This window comes from Nerophis ophidion, linkage group LG02 (assembly GCF_033978795.1).
Source record: "Nerophis ophidion isolate RoL-2023_Sa linkage group LG02, RoL_Noph_v1.0, whole genome shotgun sequence".
Taxonomy (NCBI): domain Eukaryota; kingdom Metazoa; phylum Chordata; class Actinopteri; order Syngnathiformes; family Syngnathidae; genus Nerophis; species Nerophis ophidion.
Window position 1 is genome coordinate 39,819,210 of NC_084612.1, and position 24,070 is coordinate 39,843,279.

Here is a 24,070-nt window from a genome sequence, read left to right on the forward strand (position 1 = left end):
ACTGATGCAAAGTGGAAAAGTGTCCTGTGGTCTGACGAGTCCACATTTCTAATTATATTTGGAAACTGTGGACGTGGTATCCTCCGGAACAAAGAGGAAAATAACCATCCGGATTGTTATAGGCGCAAAGTTCAAAAGCCAGCATCTGTGATGGTATGGTGGTGTATTAGTGCCCAAGGAATGGGTAACTTACACATCTGTGAAGGCACCATTTAAGTTAAAGTTAAAGTACCAATGATTGTCACACATACTCTTGGTGTGGCGAAATTATTCTCTGCATTTGACCCATCACCCTTGATCACCCCCTGGGAGGTGAGGGGAGCAGTGGGCAGCAGCGGTGCCGCGCCTGGGAATATTTTTCGGTGATTCAACCCCCAATTCCAACCCTTGATGCTAAGTGCCAAGCAGGAAAGGAATGAGTCCATTTTTTATAGTCTTTGGTATGACTCGGCCGGGATTTTAACTCACATTAATGCTGAAAGGTACATACAGGTATTTGGAGCAACATATGTTGTCATCCAAGCAACGTTATCATGGACGCCCCTGCTTATTTCAGCAAGACAATGCCAAGCCACTTGTTACAACAGCGTGGCTTCGTAGTAAAAGAGTGCGGGTACTTTCCTGGCCCGCCTGCAGTCCAGACCTGTCTCCCATCGAAAATGTGTGGTGCATTATGAAGCGTGAAATACGACAGCGGAGACCCCGTTGAAGGACTGAAGCTCTACATAAAACAGGAATGGGAAATAATTCCACTTTCAAAGCTTCAACAATTACTTTTCTCAGTTCCCAAACGTTTATTGAGTGTTTTTAAAAGAAAAGGTGCTGTAACACAGTGGTGAACATGCTCTTTCCCAACTACTTTGGCACGTGTTGCAGCCATGAAATTGTAAGTTAGTTATTATTTGCAGAAAAAAATATGAGTTTGAACATCAAATATCTTGTCTTTGTAGTGCATTCAACTGAATATTGGTTGAAAATGTTTTGCAAATCAATGTATTCCGTTTATATTTACTGTACATCTAACACAATTTCCCAACACATATGGACACAAGGTTTGTATATATACATATATATATATATATATATATATATATATATATATATATATATATATATATATATATATATATATATATATATATATATATATACATACACACACACATATGTATATATACATACATATATAAACATATACACATACATAAAAAAAAAAAAAAAAAAAAAAAAAAAGTTGTACTTGTATAGCGCTTTTCTACCTTCAAGGTACTCAAAGCGCTTTGACACTACTTCCACATTTACCCATTCACACACACATTCACACACTGATGGAGGGAGCTGCCATGCAAGGCGCCAACCAGCACCCATCAGGAGCAAGGGTGAAGTGTCTTGCTCAGGACACAACGGACGTGACGAGGTTGGTTTTAGGTGGGATTTGAACCAGTGACCCTCGGGTTGCGCACGGCCACTCTCCCACTGCGCCACGCCGTCCCTATACACACATATATATACATATACACAAATATATACATATATATACACACACACATATATATACATATAAATATATATATATATATATATATATATATATATATATATATATATATATATATATATATATATATATATATATATATATATATATATATACATACATACATACATATACACATTTGTTTACCTTATTATTCCCATAGGGGGTATTCAGATTTTCAGCACAATCCCATTTAAAAGCAGGCATACAGTACAGGGAGAAAGAACAGGAACGTTGATGGGTCAGCCAACTTGCGGCGCCCCTTAGAAAGGTGGGAAAAAGGTAGGGGTTGGGGGGGTTACCGCCTCCACCAAATGCCAAACCAGAACACACACTTATATATATATATATATATATATATATATATATATATATATATATATATATATATATATATATATATATATATATGTGTGTATTAATACAGTATGTGTGTGTGTGTGTGTGTGTGTGTCTAAAATTTAGGTGTACGCTGTGGTGTATTAGCTTACATGCTACAAACATTGCATAAGTTGTTTACGTAAGTGAGTTGAAAAATAAAGCTATATGTAGCTTTATATATATACAAACCCTGTTTCCATATGTGTATATTATGTTATTTATTATATACATACATTAGCTATGTATGTACAGCCTACATTATATTTTTCCAGGGTATACAGTATATCCAATACCATCTATGATTTTTTAAATGTAATCTAATATGTTATATTGCATCAGTAATGATGAATCTTCAATTCAATAATGTGTTAAAAAAAAAGGTCAGTTGCTTGGTTTGGTATATTATATTACACTATAAAATAGTATGTGGTATAAGATGGTCCAGTTTTAGTTGTTATTGGCACTAGATGTCCATTCATCCATCTTCTTCCGCTTATCCGAGGTCGGGTCGCGGGGGCAGCAGCCTAAGCAGGGAAGCCCAGACTTCCCTCTCCCCAGCCACTTCGCCTAGCTCTTCCCGGGGGATCCCGAGGCGTTCCCAGGCCAGCCGGGAGACATAGTCTTCCCAACGTGTCCTGGGTCTTCCCCATGGCCTCCTACCGGTTGGACGTGCCCTAAACACCTCCCTAGGGAGGCGTTCGGGTGGCATCCTGACCAGATGCCCGAGCCACCTCATCTGGCTCCTCTCGATGTGGAGGAGCAGCAGCTTTACTTTGCGCTCCTCCCTGATGGCAGAGCTTCTCACCCTATTTCTAAAGGAGAGCCCTGCCACCCGGCGGAGGAAACACATTTCGGCCGCTTGTACCCGTGATCTTATCCTTCCGGTCATGACCCAAAGCTCATGACCATAGGTGAGGATGGGAACGTAGATCGACCGGTAAATTGAGAGTTTTGACTTCCGGCCCAGCTCCTTCTTCACCACAACGGATCGGTACAACGTCCGCATTACTGAAGACGCCGCACCGATCCGCCTGTCGATCTCACAATCCACTCTTCCCCCACTCGTGAACAAGACTCCTTGGTACTTGAACTCCTCCACTTGGGGCAGGGTCTCCTCCCCAACCTGGATATGGCACTCCACCCTTTTCCGGGCACTAGATGTATTGTGTTCCAACTGTAACAAAAGCATTGACCTAAAACAATAGATTGTGGCTCATCTTTTTGTGTTGAGTGCAACTTCACATTCTTTCTCTTTTTGAAGTTCACCAGTTTAAAATAACAGCTGCACAAAAGAGTTGTGGCTCAACCACCGCCAAATTACTCAACCAAAATGCGGTCTTGAAGACGTTTTGGTACAGGACGAGATGAAACTCATGAATCTGCAGGACCAATCGTATTCAGTTTTATTTCATGGGGAATTGGAACAATTGGACAAAGCATTAATGTAAGCAATTGTCACAATACCACTTGCTGGCTATAGTCATCATGTGGGAGCTTGGAGTAATCTAATTAGGGTGGGCAAACCCTTGTATGCCAAGGATTTACACTGCAGCCAAAACGCTTTGCTTTGCAATTTCCAAGACAGCGGTCGAAAAGGAGCAGAAAATTGCTTCCAGGGCGACAGACCAGACAAGATTATATTCAAAGTCTTTGTGAGGGTTTCGCCTCAATAGAGCCCCGGCATCACAAGCACACATGCACATGTACACACATATGCAGGCAGGCGGGACCCGTGTAAGCACCACAACCAATAGGTTAGGAGAAGTGTAAGCTCCATCTGAATATTTACAGGCTGAGATTTAGATAGGGGAAATGGACAATTGTAGTCATCAATACTAAGGAGAGGGGGAGCTGTAGGGCAAAGGGGCCACTTCAATAGGTTAATACTGGCCTTTCACCTTTTGATTGCAGCTCGAAACATGTCAGCAGATGAATATATTTTATCTCACAAGACCTCCTGGGTCATGACAAAGCCAAATTCTAACTAAAGTAATACAAGAGAAAGTATCACAACATCAGCCACACCTGAATGATGGAGGTTGTCCCACTGGCAAATCATGAGCCAATATGTTTCTAGGGGCCAGAATTCGTGTGATTTGTTTGGTACACTTTATGCTTTACTGATGAGAGTATTTGGCGAGCGCTGTTTTGCCCTATCGATTTCAGCGGTGCCTGAAATCACCGTAGTTTGTTTAAATGTACAACTTATTCGACGCTGCCGCAGAAAGACGAGTTTTAGGTCACTCATTTGTCTCATTTTAGCCACCAAACGTGTTATGCTCTGTGCATTCAAATGCACAAAGGTGAGTTTTGATGATTTTTTTGACTTGTAGTCGTGCTAATCAGGCATATTTGGTCAAGCTAATTGATGCTAACAAGCTATTTATGCTAGCTGTATGTGCATATTGCATCATTATGCCTCGTTTGTAGGTATATTTGAGCTTGTTTAATATAATTTCCGTTTGTCCTCTTTGTATTTAATTCACATTTGCATGTCACATGGCATATTATCTGTATGTAATATTGGCTGCATTTCTGACAGTTGTTTGTGTGTCATATTGTTATAGACCACAGCAAACATTACCTAGCTTGCAAAGATTGTAATTATTTTAACTTGGACAAACCCATCTATACCTTTGGCCATTCTAACCCAGTCATTTCCAGGAGTTATCTCACCCTCTGAGAAGCCTCCATTTTACTAATGTTTTCCAATGTTGTAAAAATGTGTATAATAAATATTAAATTCCAACATTTCTGTCAAGAAAGATTAGCGACGGCCTGCGACACATTATCATTTTGATAGTAGGCTAATATAGCACATACAGACACTTACATCACGTGTTGCATTCATAATAGTACGTGTATAAGACTTTAAATTTTTTGCGGCTCCAGACAGATTTTTGGGGGGTATTTTTGGTTCAATATGGCTCTTTTAACATTTTGGGTTGCCGACCCCTGCACTACACATAGAGCTTAATATACTTAATGGTTGCGTGTATTAAAAACTTGCTAGTACATGCAAAGCTGAAATACGAAAAGTGTGTATAAAGGAGTGCGTCTCTTTAGTTAGCAGAATAAGGAGCACAATCTGAAGTGTTATTCGTATAATTAATACACTGGGTAGTTAGAACTGGAACATATTTTATTTCAGAACGGTTGTTTACAGAGCTGGCGTAACAGTAGTGGTGTTACCTAGATAGAGGTCGTGGTGCATACCACGTAATATCTGTTCCCAGCACAAATCACGATATCCCCCCAGTTTAGTTCTAACACCTCCCCTGTAAACTTAGTTATAATAAATTCTCTGCAAGAAACAAAAAAACATAACATTCCTCAGAGGACCAATATAAGCGATATTACTTTCAAACATTAGTGCAAACATCAGTAAGTAGTACAATGTCCATCCATTTAGCGTGTCTGTGGTGATAAATATGCGAACTATATGCGATCATCAGAACGCCCACAATTCTGGGAGGGTAAGATGCAAACATACGGCAATTATTAAGCACATTCAGTTTCATTTATCAACAATAAAATTCAACTGCCAGCGCAATTTTGCATCTTTATCTAGGACGCTTGAAAATCTTGTGCAAACTGACAGTAACACACAGTTATGATTCATATTATACACTGATGACAGCTAATCTTTACTTTACATTCTGAAGTGAAGGAATATTTGAGTTATAATCATATTTTGGTGAATAATGACAGGGAATATGATTATTTAAATGCATTTTTTAAACAAATTAACAACACTATACTATAGGTGTGAATGCTATCAGATGGTTTATCTAGATATGTTCTGTAAATGTTAAGCCTGTCTTTAAACAGTCATAACTCTAAATAAGGTTTTTATATGTGGTTTAAAAAGCTGTTTTCAATTAATTCCTTGCAATAATTAGATTTTTAGTGCATATGTCGTGGCAAAGATGGGTTTAGGATGGGATAGGGGCCATCTAGTAGTCCTGTGTATGGGGGCTAATAATTTGGTGCTATGCTCCTACTTGCCACACAGCTGCTTGGTCACAAAATAGCCAACTCTTAAATATACAATAGATACATTTAAAGGGGATCTGCACTTATTTTGAAATTGTGCCTATTCACAATCATTAAGAAAGACATGACGGATGGATTTTTTTTTATGCATTCTAAAAATTAAATAAACACATATAAACGTCCAGATAACAGATCACTGTTATTCCGCCCATAAAATCTGATAAGAACCATTCAAAAAGTGCAAAACATACTCATTTTACATTTCCTGACTTGAATATTAACGAAGTAGTGGTGATATTGTTTTTATAACCGCTAACGCAGACAAACTATTTTTTAGTGGAAACATGATCACTTCCATGTGTGTCCATGTTTAAATCATCGAGTGGTCTGTTGTTTTCTTGCATCCCTGCTCCCTGTAAGTTTATTGTAGATCATAAATCCTGCATCTCACCTGAAAAGTAGATGGCTTAGGATATATTCCAACAAGTTGGGACTCTGACAGCCATTTCAGGACTGGAAATGACGAGAATGACAAGAAAAGCGCTTGGCCCCCCCCCCCCCACCCCCCCTTGAATGGCTCCCCTTGCAGACTTTTGATTGAAGTTATTTAATATTTAGAATGGATTAAAAAAAAATAAAAAATCATCAGTCATCATGTCTTTCATAATGATTGTGAACGATAGGGAAAATTCCCCCCAAAAAAGTGCAGTTCCCCTTTAACCCAATGATGACTGTATGGATATGATATATTATATTATTTGTTCTGCCAAAGTAAGAAATATGTATCGAAGAAGCTAGGCCATCTATGTTTACCCTGTATGTATTATGAGTGGAAACATACAGATGCTTGTTTTTTCATTCACCCATGACTGAGTCTGTTTATAGCTACAGTAACAGAAGGAAACAATTCAAATGGTTACAAATGGATTCAGAGCCAGTGGATTTGACTTTAGGCATATTGCTGCCTTCTTGGTAAAAGCTTCCTCTGGGTAGGGAAGAAAGACTAAATAATGAAACAAAGTAATTGCCCTCTGCAGACAATAATACCTTTGGATTAATATTTCAAAAAGATAAATTGTGGGTGGGTTGTAAAAGGTTTTATTGTACTGAGGGGATATACTGTAGGAAAAAAAGACAAATAAAAAGACAAGCAAGAACACTGCCTCCCGTTGAGTATGAATATTTTACACAGCCTCGGGTTAAAAGGCTTTCATTTTCTAGAACAGACGTATCTACATAGTGTTCTTAGGTTGGTGGCCAGGATGGAGCGAGGAAAGCGCAAGTAGCGATAAAGGTTAGGGAAGAAAGCATTGTCCTGATCAGATACACTTTGTAAGAAAATATGAAAGGATCTAACTGTAAGCAGCACTTAGCCCACTCTTCTGCCCGGTCTTTGCAGTGGGATAAATCAATATTTAATATCCCCCTCTAACACAGCTGCACTGGATGATCTTAACCTCTCCTTAATCCCATTTATGTTACTTTTCCACAATCGTCCTCATGTAAGCTCTCACCATGATAAACTCACAAACAAGAGACAAGAAAGGGAGATCTGGAAGACGACATCATATTCATGGCAGGTGAGGCACTTCCTTGAAATATTCATATTCTGTAACTGACCAGAATGAAACCTTTTATCCGCCCCATTCAAACCTTTCTAGTCCGTTGGCTCTCTCTCGCCATCTCATGTCTCGCTGTTCTCTATAGCCGCGTTATGAGGCTGACGGTGATGGGCCAAATGAGAGGGCCTCTAATTTCACACCTTTCGAATTGGGAAGCTGACACTAGAAATAAAAGGTGACATCATTTCTATGCCGCTACAATTTGCTAAACACAGCGGTCCGGTGTTAGGTGTTGCTATGAGACACACAGGTGATGTAATGAACAGCAATAAATTACCCAAGCAGACTTGTTCCACTTATGTAATATGTTTTTGTTATTATTTGAAAGAACAATGAGTGCTTATTCTAAGGAAAATGCATGCTGACGAAAGGCCGTATCGAGAAAAAGAAGTTGCCTTACATCAGAACCATCAACTATAACATTTTTTTTAGAAATATCCATGTACAGGTAGGCACTACAGCTGTGTGCCCTCAATCCTGATAAAGTAAAGGAGAGGAAATTAAAAAAAATACACTTATTTGTGGAGGTTTGACTTAAGGGATAGTTAAGCTGGACAGGAGACTATTGCTAGTTGAAGTGTTGCAAGTCAGATTTGTCCGCCTTTTTTCTGCAGAAGACAGAAGACTTTATCTGGTTCAGATAATCCTAATCATCTTTTTTTTGTTAACCGTCAACATTGTGCACTCCACCTTCACAACGTAGATGTCGAACATAATTCATTGCAAGTGTTGATGAGTTGCTGCATGTCAAGTCAAAGCACGTTCACACGCCATGGCAGCACTGGCTTCTCCAAAGAGATCCTATTTTCCATATTGGTGTAAATTGGGACTTTTGAGATTATGATGATAAAACCTTTTTGGGCCGAGAACACTACTAAACACAACATTACACGACTACTGAAACACAAATAGCTAAAAGAAGTAAAAGGAAAATTAAATGAAATTAGCAAAGTGTAGGCAAGTGAAACTAAACTAAAATATGCAAGGTTGCATATGACATCACATCCGTTTTTCTTCTTCGCTGCTTAATTCACACTTTGGTCAAGCAGCTTTAGCATAGCATTAAAACAAGTGAGAGTGAGTGTGGAGTTTGAGCAAAAAATGCCGTATTGCAGTTCTGTTCTCTACATTCGTTCAAATAAAGAGATAGAAACGAACATTCCTAGAGTCCCAAAAGTGGTTCATAAAAGTAATAAAATCAGGGGGAAAAAAATGTACGTCAAAGAACATGGCTCTTATAAATGTCACTTTCATCATCTTGTGGAATACAATCGCACCGCTTGTGTCTGCAGCAATTGCTTTGTAAAATGTTTGTTTTAACATTTTATTATTTTGAGAAACTTTCTGTGACGCAATCAAGTTTATTCTCTATTATATAAATGTAAAAAGGGCAAAAGCTCACATTAGTTTGTGTGCAAATAAATTAACATCATATTAAGTCCTCGTAATAAATATTGTGATAGTTGGTCCAATCCACCGTATTTTATTTGTCAATTTTCATAAGAGAAACTAAAAGCTTAGTTGTTATAATACAGAAAATCAGAGTACTTCGTTCGACACGGATCAACACCTAATAACATCTGTGGTGCTATTTGTTAGCATCAAGAAAATATCCTTAATAGTAATAATTAACAAGATAGATCTCCCATAAGCTCAACAGCATATAAATCTTGATATCGCAAGCAACCATTGCTGAACAGGGACATTTATTGCTCAATAATGAGACAAAATATGAACGTTACACAATAAAAACAACTGCAGATATGAATTTTAGATGAGACTAATATTTGTAGGCAGGAAATCAACTGCATGTCTTTGGAGGTGGGAGGAAGCCGGAGTACCCGGAGGGAACCCACGCATTCACGGGGAGAACATGCAAACTCCACACAGAAAGATTCCGAGCCTGGATTTGAACCCAGGACTGCAGGACCTTCGTATTGTGAGGCAGACGCACTAACCCCTCTGCCACCGTGAAGCCCATCACAAAAATCTATTGGCCCTGCGATGAGGTGGCGACTTGTCCAGGGTGTACCCCGCCTTCCGCCCGATTGTAGCTGAGATAGGCGCCAGCGCCCCCCGCGACCCCGAAAGGGAATAAGCGGTAGAAAATGGATGGATGGATGGATGGAAATCAACTGCAAACAATTGTATCCTTTCTTTCATAAGCGTCACAATCACAGTTGCACTGTAGTACATGTCAATCAAATACGTTACTTAGCGATGCACAATTAAATCCATTTTGTCTTTCACTAATTTATGCTTAATTTGTGGACCCCTCCAGATGTAAAGGCATGATCCAATCTTTTCTTCTCTAAATATGTGTGTGTCAAATGAAGTGGGGTCTTAGCAAGCAGTAACCTTTTGGTGATGATGAATTGTTTAAAAATTTAAAAAAATATTTTTCTAAAAATTGAGTATAACTCCACTCCATCCCATTTTAAATACATTCTGGACTGATGCAGGTAGACATACAGCTGCCCAATGGGACTTTAGACCATCGCCTGAAAACCTGAGATGCCCCTCGGTCACGTGATTGCAACCCAGCAATGGTGTCAGCCCTAATTCTATGGCCCTGTTTACATTTTAAACCAAATTTTGAATTTGTTGGCCTCAAGTGACACAGATCGGATTTGTTTTGCCAGTCCAAACACTCCAAAGTGCTTCAAATCCAATATTTTCCCATCAGATTCAGGGCACATTAGCATGTAGTCTGAATCCAGGGATCTTTTTAAATGTGACTCCAGTCTAAACGCAATGCGACCTAAATTCAACCCGAATGCAACTTTTTGGTCAGCTTTGGCCGAGCAGAAGTGGATACTTCATCACAACATTCGGTTTTGGTATGCAAAGTCTTTTTAGGCGGCCAAATTTTCAGTACATCACTAGTCAATTGTGGGCGCTGGAAGCCGGCAGACCCGTCAGTGATCCGGGTTCCAATGGGATTGTGCTGAAAATTTTAATTTTCCTGAAGGAACCTCCTGAAAGAATAAATAAAGTACTATCTAATCTAATCCATCTAATCTAATCTAATAGTGCGCAAATATTAGGCTATGTATAATATATGAATATATGTTTTGGATTCCGAAGAAATAGCGATTGTTGAAGTACCGGAATTGACGCCATGGAGTATTTGCTTACTTGTTACGTCCATTGCGTAAGTTGTTTATGTAAGTGAGTTGATAAATAAAGTTAACATAGCTCTACGCTGATGTCTGTATCTCTTTTACTTAATAGGCATAAACATATAAATGTATTACATTATATATATCCATTCATACATTATATTAATTAATTTTTTTCCACAAAAAAAACCCCACTCATTTTTAAAATGTGGCAACTTTTATCTTATTTTGTAGTAGTAGTATTGACTTCCTTCTTAATTCACAGAATTTGTTCTTCTTTTGTTTTCACCTTATCTAACTGCACTTGCATATGACGTGGAGGCCACATTGGGGCCTGTGTGCATTTATACTGGAGTCTGATAAAGATCACATTATACTTGCAGTGTAAACACTGAGCTGGAAAAAAAACATATTTCGAAAAAATCCTATTTAGGCCACTGGCCTGCAGTGTAAACGTAGTTTATGTCCGCTCTGTGGCCTGCACCACTTCAGTAAAAGCATGGTTGATTGCCACCTGCATACACAGGGCTTTCCTCCAAACACCAAATTAAAGGGAAAGCAAAATAGATATTCATTGACTTTTTTTTACGTATACATTGACCTAGTTGAGGCTGTTGGTTAAAAGTGTCAGTTGGTAAAATATTAATGAGCATCGCTCCCAGTTCCTGTCTGGTCTTCACAGCCAACTGGCAACAGGGCATCAAACTGAAGGGAGAAGGACTGATTTTCTTCTCCCTCCTTGATTGACTCATTGATTGAAGATATTTTTAAAGGGATCCCAGGGAGTGTTTGCTTCCAGTATGAAGCAACCCCTTCCTCTGTAGAGGGACGCAGGGGCTTGCATGTATGCTTAAAATGGGCAAAGACTTCAGAGACATGGGAGTCCACACCGGGCATGGCCTGTCACGGCCTTCACACCAACATCAGCAAACCCTCTCAACATGCACATGTGTAAGCTGCCAGTACTCATCAATTTGATCACCCAGGAGCCGGATGATAGATATATGTAGTCTTAAGATTGCTGTGATATTAGAGTCACTATGTTCTTTTCTTTTATTAGTTTATTCCACCACTATTTCCGTGTACTTTAGAAAAGCTACGATGTATCTGAATAAACAAATCATAATGTACCATGTGGAATTATGCACCTGGGAAACAACACTAAGATATTATTAAGCATTTGGCTCTGTGATAAGATAGGGCACAAAACTTTTATTTAAACTCTTTTAGTCAGCATTAACAGACTGTGGAGCTGCATGGCCTTTCAAAAAGAAAAAGAAGAAAAAAAAAAGATTATATTTTATCACGTGTGTCAAATCTATGTTAAACGTCGGGTTTGTTTTTGGCACACATGCATTGTCTGGGCTTAGGGGCAGATTGTTTGCACATAAGTCACCATATATAAGTTGTAAGGGTGGCAGACGCAACATTAATAGTGTGGACTGTAAAAGTAAATGCAAACATTGATAAGTTGTGGATTCAAAATACAACAGCTTGGCGCATTAACTTTTAAATAGAAACATATAAATAGATTAAACAATTTATTAAAGTGTATTAGTGCTAGTTCTTACCTTGTCAGCCCTGCAGTTGTTGAGGCCCACGGCAGTCAGGGCAGACAGCTTAGCCTCCATGCCCTGTTGATGGTGTTGCAGCTGTTCTCTCTGGATCTGCTCCCTCATTTTACGAGCCTCCTGGATGGCCTTCATCACCGTGTCTTGGTCCCCGAACAGCGCAGTGGAGTTTAAGCTGGACAGGATGTCTGCACAAACACATAACGTAATTTCATTATTCAGAGAGTAGCTATGCTTTTTTGTGTAGTTTTCATCGCACTCTGTGCAATTGAACAGCTAAGAACCTGTGAATGACCATCTTTGAGTTCTTACCCAGAGAGGAGCCGCGGCCCAGACCTCCAAGTGGGCTTGGGATACCACCCTTGCTGGAAAAACTGTTGGGGCTACTTTTGCAGAGCGAAAACAGGTTTTGTGTCGGAGAAGTTGGAGACTTGACCATGTCTGTTGTCTTTGGCCGAGCTGAAAGATTGAGCGGCTGTGTACCTTCCTCCTACAGTAGCAGAAATAGGAAGTATGAGAAAGGACAGATGTTTTCTTCAGGTTCACAGGCAGCACAGTTCTTCTCTGTTCCTAAATTACTGTATTGTGATTCATCCTTCCCCTCTCCACATCATCCTCCCCTTTTCCCGAGCGGTGTCACTGTGATCATCTTTACAGTGACTCAGAGCCTTTGTTCGCACTAATTAAAGCAGTTTCTGTCTCTCTGTACATCTTCATCTGTTCTCACTCTCCTCCTCTTTGGATGTGCGCACTGGTTCGAGGAATAAATAATGACCAGATAACGCCGCTGCCGGCTATCAAAGACAGCTGTTCCATTCATCAGATGTCGACATGCATTATCTATTTAATTAGCTTGTTTTCTCATTTTGTGAATACTTGGTATTCAATACTTTGATATGTGCACCTCCTAAAATTTAGGATGTGATTTTGAAAAAAGCCATTAATAAACATAGCAATTAAAGCAGAGGTTGGATATATGTCATTGCTGATGTACTTGATTGTTATTGAGGGGGATGTAAGATAAATCATAGCAGTCTCCAATATGTCCATATTATAAAATATGGTGTCATATAGCTCAAATGCTTGCCCAACAGAGGGGGGATTTGTATAATATATTAATAACTAGCAGTCCATAACAGCGTTATGAAATTGTAAACTTTGGAATCAACTTTTGTTGGCAATAAGAGTACCTTATTTTTTAGACTATAAGTCGCAGTTTTTTTCATAGTTTGGCCAGGGGTGCGACTTATACTCAGGAGCGACTTATGTGTGAAACTATTAACACATTACCGTAAAATATCAAATAATATTATTTAGCTCATTCATGTAAGAGACTAGACGTATAAGATTTCATGGGTTTTATCGATTAAGAGTGACAGATTGTTTGGTAAACGTATAGCATGTTCTATATGTTATAGTTATTTAATGACTCTTACCATAATATGTTACCTTAAAATACCAGGCACCTTCTCAGTTGGTTATTTATGCATCATATAACGTACACTTATTCAGCCTGTTGTTCACTATTCTTTATTTATTTTAAATTGCCTTTCAAATGTCTATTCTCGGTGTTAGGTTTTATCAAGTAAATTTCCCCAAAAAATGCGACTCATACTCCAGTGCAACTTATATATGTTTTTTTTCTTCTTTATTATGCATTTTCGGCAGGTGCGCCTTATACTCCGGAGCGACTTATACTCTGAAAGATACAGTATATGTATTATTATAAGTCCATATAACTAAATATGTATTTACTCAAATATTCAGACATGGCCCACGGGTTTCTGGAAATCACACTGAAATCAATAAAGAGTAGGATACAGTATTTGTATTAAACAATACATACTCTATGATGTTTTGGCTGTTAACCAAACATCCCTGTGTATCTAGCAGTATTTTAGACCAGATTAAGACATGTGCTGCTGTTGACAGTCTTGTTTAAAGCCCAAGTGGCTCCTTGTCCAAACATATGGCTCAAACAGAGGCTGCCCCAAGGCCCTGTTATTGCTGTGCCAACAACAGTTTGTCATGCAGCGAAGCTGAAAGCACACAAACACAACTAAAAGCAACCTTGTTTCTTTCTACAGGTAGAGAGAGGGTTAACACAATATATTAATATTCTTATATATATTTTTTTTCTCTAAATGCCTTTTTCATTCTACTTTATTTGTAAGGTGTCTGATCTGTGTTTAGTCTGTCAATGAAACAACAATGGCAATGTGTGTTCGTGAAAAAACCAAGCACTGTCGTGTTATTGCAACACACGATTTATGGTTATTCTCCATTGTGATATTGAGCTACTCCAAGTGGCCGTATGTTTCTGATTAGGGCCCAAGTGTGGTGAGTAAAGGGTGATGTGGTGTATATAGCCTTTCATGTCAATGGTGGTCTTGTGGAATGATGCCAAACAGCAGCAAAAAATACACCCAGCCGCTGGCAAACAAAATTAGCCATTAGCCTTTTTTGCCTCAGCATTCTGCTTGACTTTTTTCAGAATGTGTCTCGTAATGCCATTTCGTCTTTTTGGATACAGCCAAGTGTTTAATGGGTTTTAGGAGATTATATGACTTTTCCGAGCTGCTATAGTCATAGAAACAACATCCATTAAGAAGGGTGAGGGTTAAGACAGCCCCACAGATTGATGAGCTGTTGGGGGCTGACCTAACACTGCAGCAGTGTCCCAACTGTACAGTTGCTAGTTTATTCAGACAACAACAACTTGGGTCAAGTACTACTCAAGGACTGGGCTGAATAAGTTGAGGGTTGTACCTTGACTTGTGTGATAGGGCTGCAGGAACTCTTGTCATTCTTTAAAGAAGATGGAGAAATGGGTCCACTGGCATTGAGGGACTGCGGTAGCGGCGGCATCTTGGCTCCAGGAGAGACTTGCATGCTGGCGATTTGGGCGGTGTACAGTTGCTGTAGGGAGGCGGAGAAACCCGCAAGACGTTAACATTCAAATCCAGCCAACACTGAAAGTTTTATATTCTGTCTTTTCCTCTCCCTAGAATTCTCTCGGCTTCTGTGTCTGCCTTCATCTCTCTGTAACGTCTTTCCTCTCTTTCCATGAGGCTGGCAGAGAATCTCCATCAAAGGTCTTAACTGTATTTCAAAGACGGAACCCAGAGAGAGACAGCAGTCTTGAAAACCACACAGAGATGGCTCACATTCAGAATACTTGGAGCCCCTATTTTCCACTTATCACAGAGAAAAGTTTGACGAGACCTCTCATTGCTCTAAATCTATACAGCTTCCAATTTACATTTCTGGGCAGAGTTTTAACTCCTAACAACCGAGCGAGACAGTCCCATTAAACAATGGTAGAAACCCAAAACCTCAGTGGAATTGGCATCATAGATTAAGTTAAACACACACATTATCAAAACTTAGAAACCTGCATGAATAACACTGCTGTCGTTTTCCTTGGAATTCAGTTAGATGTCCAACAGTTACTGACATTACCACACAAGAGGGCGGTTTAGGTGACCCGGCAAGCACTAACCAACAGTTTTCCTGATTTTGACTCGAAACAAAATTATTTATCCACCCAAAAGCTTAGACTGCTGGGTGTTTGAAGATAGGATGTCAGGTTTAGTATTTTTTTATTAAGCTGTGTGATTTTGTATTTTTTGATAATTTAATTAATTGAGTATTTTGTTTTTGTTTTTGAAGCATCCCTGCAAATGTGAAATCTATCAGTTCAGGCCTTGAGTGTTAAAGTTGGGTTTTGTGTCCTGCTGTAGATTTTGAAGAGCTGGCAAATAGAACACTTTCACTTGATGTAGGCTTCCATCAACACAATGCACCCTTTTAACTCTTCAGACAAGGTAAGTCTTATGTTTTGTTAGTCTGATGCCGCTGTCAAGGGAATCCAATTTCTCTTCCTCTGGCCAATCAGCAACCTATGTCTCATTTCCTGATTCCACTGGCCACATATAGACTGCATTTGTGTGCATGGGGGAAAAAAAGTAACCCGACCGCACCGGCCTCACCTTTGGCAGCGTAAATGCAGACCAAAGACCAACAAAGCACTTTATGTCCATGCACATATCTACAGATACGAACACAAGAATGCTCCTGTAAAAAGCGTTATCAGTGCCACATATGCTGCAGTACAAATGGCCAATTCTTGCAGGGGATGTGGGATAGTAACTTGGCCAAAGGAAATGACAAAGCGATTTTGTTCCCACAATGATATCACTGCTACTCCCTTCACAATAAGCATTTTGTCTCCCCCTAAATCATGTCCAGTGGTAAATGTGCTCTGTGGGTGTCTTATAGATTGACAGACAAAATGGGTGATACCAATGGGAGGCTTACATACTTTCCCTGTCACTTAAAGCTGTATAAACGAGGCAAGAGCAGAATCTGCTGGACAGATGTTTGCTAACAGTCCTGTCCACAGGCTTGTGGGACAAACTTTATTGTCCCGGAAAAAGAGCATAATTAGACCCTGCTTCAAATCAGACAAAGTCAGGATGACCGTTTTCAGCAATGATTATCAGGTCAGAGCCATAGGATGAAAAGTAGTGTTTGTCCTCTTGACCAGAATCAGTCTGGATCCAAGAGCCAAACAACAATAACTTAGCATTAGAGAGGGATTCATGACTATTACCACTAATATTAAGGGCCATGAAGGACAGCCGTGGCATGCATGTGTAATGAGGGTCGGCCAGATTGTAGCTTCAAATGGTGTGTGAGCCAATGGGTTGGCAGCTATGGCTTTAGCCTAGTGGCTAGCATACATCTCCTCTCACTCAGATGGTCGTGGGTTCGCGCCCCATGTGGAGAGGTGGCACTATGGGAAGGTCACAAACACAACGCAGCAGACTGCTACACATGGATCAGTTGTTTGATGGATTATTTAGAAACTTTAGTGTTCTTTGCACAAATTCAGCTTTTTGTCACTGTCGTTGTGCCCTTACGCAAGATGCCCAATGCCACCCACACTATGGATGTTTGTAGCAGAACTCGCTTGAAAAAGATATTCACAATCTCAACTAGGGCTGCATCAATTTATCGATTAAACCGATTAATTTGATTAGTAAAAAACTTTAAATTATATTCTGTTATTTCGGTTGATTAATGAGTGTAATTAATCACAAATTATAAAATCTGGATCGCATGGGGTGCCCGAAACTTTAAATATGTGGACATAGTTCCCGCAAGGCCGCTGTAATAGATGGGAGGTGTGTGGGTGAGCTTAATTTTCTTAATGTATACATATTAAAAGTACAATTTTAATGTTGATAATTGCATTTATTAGAATAAAAATTAAGAATTTGGCAAGCAGAAAAATATTTTTTTAGAAAATACGCATTGAGGCTATAGATTGTATTATATCCAATTGCTCGATTAATCGAACAAACTGTTCAATAGAGTATTTCAATTACTAAAATAAGCAAGAGCTGCAGCCCTAATCTCAATTGGACATTCCTGGATGAAAAAAATAAACAAATGTAAAAAACCAAAGAGAACACCTGTAATGTAGCCAGATGGGAGTACAATTTGGAGTAAAACAAGTTCAATGACAATAAGGGTCAAGTTCTAATTTAGAGATATTTGAAAACAAAGTGAACCTCTGAACCAAACGCTTGTCCCTCTTTCTCCCTCCTCATCTTTAGGGGTTTATTTTTAGCTGGAGGGCAAACACTTACAACTACTCCAGAACATTAAAGAGTGGGTTAAACAATTTATTAATATAAAAGTGTTTGTTTTGCCACTTCCACAGTGCTTGGATGTGTTTTAGTTGTTTTTAAAAACGACCACTTTATCCACCAAAGGAAACGCATACATTAAATCTCAGGTACACTTTCTGATCTCCCTATTTCTTTTCCGGATAGAGCAGAACCGCTCTCTGCAAGCTTGGATTCCAAGCGAGTGCAGCATGCACAAGGTCAGCCTATTAGCCTCTGCTAATTAAAAACAAGCCCTCTAGTCGCAGCTAAGGTTAAATGGTGATGTGCACTTTTCTTTGCTGCCTGCGACATTAACTTGAGATTACACTTTTTCCTGATTATGTTGGACAAAATTAATCGTCACTAGATTATTTAACTATCACAGCTGTCTGGTTATTCAATCAAATATCAAAAATTATAAACTAGTCAACGTATACTGTACTGGCTCACAACAACGCCGTGCAATTATAGTTTCCTGTGCAAACACTGGAACATATGAAATGAGGGAGAGAAAACCTGGTGTGGAAAAACAAATGAGCTTCTTGTTTTTCCTCACAAAACGCAGTGGCTTAGTGTGGCAATATGTGTTGGAAAACACAGTGGCAGATATTTGTCAGACGTGCCGCTGCCAGCAATGATGGTATGTTTCAAAATTACCACTGTGGCCTGTAACACCAGGAGAATAAAATACAAACTGTTTGCTTTTAAAACAATAACAATTACAATCTGCATTTTAAGAACCTTAAGCCGTATCCACTACTTGCCATTGTATCCTAATTACACAGTACCTCCTTCTGTGTGTGTGTGTGTGTGTGTGTGTGTGTGTGTGTGTGTGTGTGTGTGTGTGTGTTTGTGTGTGCGCGTGTGTGTGTCTAAGTGTGTAATTGTAAATGTCTCATTCACCTCTGCCTGGCCTGGGCATTGAGCACTGGGCTGGATATGAGGGCATTAACTGTGCTTCAGTGCACCTCACCATTTAAAAGGCAGAACAGCGCCAGCCCTGTTTGCCACAAGGCTTGTACAGGCTCATTGCCCAGGGCGAGCAGGCAGGCTGACCCAGGCTAGGCCCAGATGTCAAGAGTGGAAGAAGGCATCTTGGTGCACTGTGCCGATGCTTTCCAGTATGGCCCAACATCTGTCTCATCTGCTGGCACCCAACCTGCTCCACTCCACCCCATCTTGGCTTGCTATCACTGTGTATATTCCTTCGATCATCTACAGGATATAGATCCTTTTCTTTCCACTTCCCACTCTCTGTGTCTCTATCTCGCTTCTCGGTGTTAAGTCTGTGCGGGCTCTCCAGGGCCAGGGGCCCCAGACTCAGCCATCCCGTTCTGTGCTTCACACAGCATTATCCACCCTATCTGTCCATCTGTCCCTCTGTTCACCACAGCCTCCATCCAGCTGCTCACCTAGCCACCCTATTAGGCAGCCTTCTATACTCAGCTTGCATTGCTGCACTGCTCGGGGTTACCTTCAAAGACTGGCCTCCTCCACTCATAAACACAGAAACAGCTGCTCTCCACAGTATGGCAGTATACTTCTTTCTGTCCTGCCCTCCTCTTTGCCTGTCTCTTTCAAAGTCAAAAGTGCCTCACTTGTTAATGATGGAATCTGTTTCTTCACATCTGCACTACGTCCAAACAAAACGATAATGTACAGTTTGCTGCACTCCCACTTTCTTCCTGTTTGTCCCCCGACAGTCAAACACTGTTTCATATCACCCAAGTCATCGAAAGCAATGAGTGTTCCTTCAGATGTAAGGTATGATCTGTCTGTGTGAGACCAGGTCTAATTGTGGTTGAGCATGTGGGTTGCTTTTAATGTCTTGCAAACTAATGCTAGGGCTTATCAGTGGCGTACAGCGGCAACACTCAAACAGAATAGGCCAAAAGTGTCTAGAAGCACATAGCTCAAAGTTAAATACATATACAATCACAAGCAGAAGTTAAACAGGAATTATTTTTGATAGTTGAAGATACATCACATTCAATCTATCAGTTTTGCATTTCTGGTGGAAGTATAATTGTATCATTTGTGTTTAGTGTTAAACTTTTTTAACAATCAAGAAGAGAGCCAGTTGACTTTGATTCTAGTTATGGAATAACAGAGAATCTACACAAGTGCAACACTTCTATTGTACAAGCCGTGGCAAGATGTTGTGTTAAAATCTCAGTTTCTATGTACCATATTCTTCAGATTATAAATCGCAGTTTTTTCATAGTTTGGCCGTGGGTGCGACATATACTCCGGAGCGATTTATGTGTGAAATTATTAACACATTACCGTAAAATATTAAATAATATTATCTATCTCATTCGCGGAAGAGACGAAGAAAATGTCAGCAATCATCACACACGTCAACCAATAAGAATTCGGCGGGGAGGGTCATGGCAGAAGTGCAATGTGGGTCATGGGATGCTAACTGCTATATGCTATATGCTACTGCTGTAGCTATGAAAATGGATCATTTCATCGTTGGCGGTAACTTATAAAAACTGAGAAGGGCTGAACAAAAATCACACCGAAAGGGAAATCATGTACTGCAGATTACATGCTGGACGTAGTGAATTATGCAGCAGAAAACGACAAGAGGAAACGGCGCATACCTTTGGAGTTGGCAGAGTTGTTTAGAAGCGAGGAAGAAGATTTCCTCGGATTTATTAATTAGGAGTGACATATTGTTTGGTAAACGTATAGCTTGTTCTATATGTTATAGTTATTTGAATGACTCTTACCATAATAAGTGACGTTAACATACCAGGCACCTTCTCAGTTGGTTATTTATGAGTCATATAACGTACACTTATTCAGCCAGTTGTTCACTATTCTTTATTTATTTTAAATTGCCTTTCAAATGTCTATTCTTGGTGTTAGATTTTATCAAATAAATTTCCTCCAAAAATGCGACGTTTACATGTTTTTTTCCTTCTTTTTTATGCATTTTCTACCGGTGCGACGTATACTCCAAAGCGATTTATAATCCGAAAAATACGGTATTCACTGTGTTGTAACTGTGGTTGTGTATATAGAGCACACATATGTTCTATTCATTTTAACACTGTAGTATGTAAAAACGTCTTAAAGCGCCTTATTTTATCAAAAGAATAGTCCTTTATAATGTGTGTAAAATATTGGGGCTCTGGCTTTTGGGAAATTGTTTTTCACTCTGCCACAATTTAATTGTTATCACAAATATTTATGTGTTTTGTAGAATTAGGAAAATAACGTTCTTGCTTGTTCACTCAGATGAATAAAGCAGGTGCCGAGACAGATTGGGCTACAATCTAAACACAATTTCCTCTGTTAGGTGAGAGGTGTCAGTTGCAATCAGAGAAAGACAGGCGAGGATGCAGCCATTGTTTCCTGCTGATCCCAGGCTGCATCGCCGCGCTGTGTGGGCACTAATGAAGAGGGGCACGTCGCGCTGGGATAGTTTACCCGCCTTCTCTCCTGTGAGTTGAGGACGAGAGCCAATATGTCAGGAAAACATTGAGTGAAATTGCCCTGTGGTACAGCCTTGTGTGGTGACAAGCCACTTGCCGACTGCCAGCTAGCGGAGTGATGCTACCACCCTGTATTGACAAGCAAATTATAGTCCCCAGCACTCAAACACATCCGGCTAAATTCATTTACATCCATAAGCCTTTGTTACCTTGTTGGGGTTTCTTCACTCAGAGAGAGTGGGTGGTAATGAAGGCTGGATCTCAGACTGTTATGACAGAAAAGATTGTGAAGGGGCCACATAGCCAACATTAAGAATGACGGAGCGGCCTTCCTTTACTGCATGGCTGATTGTATTACCTCTGCAGTATTGTGGAATTAATTATTCCAATATGATGTTTTTTTACAGTTTATTTAATAATTTCACCACGGTAAATTGGTGACAATAGCACATTGTAATGCAGCTGACAGGAGTAGACAGTTGAATTAAAGTGTTTGGAAGTGACGCTAAAAGTTTAACACACTTTAGGGACAGCAAAATATTGTCAGGCAAGAAAAATTAACACATTCTAAAAAATATACATAGACAATAGAGAATGATTCGACAGTAATGGCAGTGTGTTAAGTAGGGATGGGTATTGTTTACATGTTAACTGATATTAGTGCCGGATTCATACTTTTGAAGCGACCCTGGTGTTTAAACAGTGCTCAAAACAATACTTGCAGCTAGTAAACATATTCACTTTGTTTTCAAAATATATTTTAAGGAGTTTTGTGACATGTAAGTTGAACAAAATATGAATTGAAATACTTAAATGATAGAAATACAATTAAAACATAGTAATAATTTGAAAGGGGAAAATGTTTCCTTAGATCATATTATCAGTGACAGAGCAAGAAAGGACTAGGATTACGTTTGCTTAGGGCTGGGCGATATATCGATACACTCGGAATATCGCAGGTTTGTCTCTGTGCGATATAGAAAATTACTATATCGTGATATTCGAGTATACGTTCTCACGCAGTTGCTTTTAGCTGCGGGCATTGCACTACAGGCTTTTCTCACTCTTTGTTGTCTCTCTTTCTCACAGAGATATAAAACAAGCGCACCTACATACGTCTTACATACGTCACATGCGTATACGCCCTCGCGGAGCAGAGAGGTAGTAGCATGGGTAACGTTAGCTGTGGTGCGAGTGGTAATACGAGAGAAAGAAGGTGCGAATCTGGTAACAAATGAAGGAAGAATTAATTCCCATGAAAAACAGCAGGGAGTCCATCGTCTGGCGGTGGTTTGGCTTCAAGCGGGAATATGTCGAACAAACAACCGTAATTTGTCAAGTGTGAGGCAAAAGCGTTGCTACAAAAAGTAGCATTACTGCTAATATGTAGCATCATTTCAAAAGTCACCTGCTAGAGAATGAAGAGTGTTTGAAACTCTGCATGTCAACATCTCCGTTCGGTGCCACACCAACAAAATGCCGAGGCACCATTTCCACATCAACATCATATGAAACAAATAGTCAACAACAGAAGGAGATAGCGTACGCAGTAACCTTCCACATAGCGAAGGACATACACTATTTGATTTCCTATTATGCAGCTCATTTTTTATTTGACAGTTATTGAAATATGTTGTGTGACATCATGCATAAAAGTGCACTTTATTTGTTTTAAACTATTGTAGTGGCGTTCCGTACAAAAAGTGCACTTTAATTTAGTGTTGTTTTGATATGTTATCTTATTGACATCATGCACAAAAGTGCACTCATAGCTTGTTTTAAATGTCTCTGACAATCTTGCACTTTCTGTTTTGAAATGACATGAATGTTTGTGCCACTGCTTAATAACGGTTTAATAAAAAACAGTTCTGGTCAATTGACTTAGTTGTGATTTCCCTCTCTGCACGATAGTTTAAAATGAGTATATATTAATGTAGTATGAACAAGAATGTTTTAATGTAGACACATAGAACCATCATACTGCTGTGATTATATGTATCAAATGTTCATTCAAGGTTAAGGCAAAATATTGATATGTACTGTATATCATGTATCGTGACATGGCCTAAAAATATTGAGATATTAAAAAAAGGCCATATCGCCCAGCCCTACGTTGCTTTAAAATTATATATATTATATACTGTTTTACAACTATTTTGGGCTGTCAAGCGTCTTTCACTTGTCTGCAGCGGCATGTTTTTGGGTCCGACTTGAAGAGTTATCACACAATTACAATAGCAAGGCACAGCAAAAACTGTCCATGGATCAGCCTATTATTAATTGGCGAACCGGAATAACTACCCGTACTCCTGATACGCTAGTCTGCTAAGGCCGTTCACATTGGCACTCTCATAGCACCGAATTTCAGTACCCATCTGAAGTGTTGAGTATATTTTTAGTGGATAGTTAATTCTACACCAGCTATATAAAGTATTTCTAAGTTACATTTATTAAATTGTTGCCTATTAAAAACAGTTGCTAAAATGTGAAGGCTGCGCCAAAAACCACTTTGAAATATTCACTCAACATTTCTGCAAAAAAAATAAACTTTGGGTTATACCACAAATAACTCAAACAAATATGTGGTGAATATTGTAATATTTGAACTACATTTTTTATTAATCTCACACCGAATCGGTGTCTTTTCAGTGGTTTTATTTGAAAGAAGTGAGAGTGTAATCATGGCTCTAAAGGCAAGTGACTACTTTATCATATGG

General features: G+C 39.4%; 1 protein-coding gene across 4 annotated transcripts in view; it reads right to left on the reverse strand.

Annotated features, from left to right (window-relative positions):
- LOC133540699 (transcription factor SOX-6-like) overlaps positions 1-24,070 on the reverse strand; it is a 213,816-nt gene that overhangs the window by 32,677 nt on the left and 157,069 nt on the right. For all 4 annotated transcript variants that reach the window (XM_061883555.1, XM_061883544.1, XM_061883536.1 and 1 more), the window contains 3 exons: positions 14,999-15,148; positions 12,542-12,719; positions 12,230-12,417 (listed from right to left, as the gene is read on the reverse strand). In XM_061883555.1, coding sequence (XP_061739539.1) covers positions 12,230-12,417; positions 12,542-12,719; positions 14,999-15,148 — 516 coding nt within the window. The remainder of the gene's footprint in view (positions 1-12,229; positions 12,418-12,541; positions 12,720-14,998; positions 15,149-24,070) is intronic.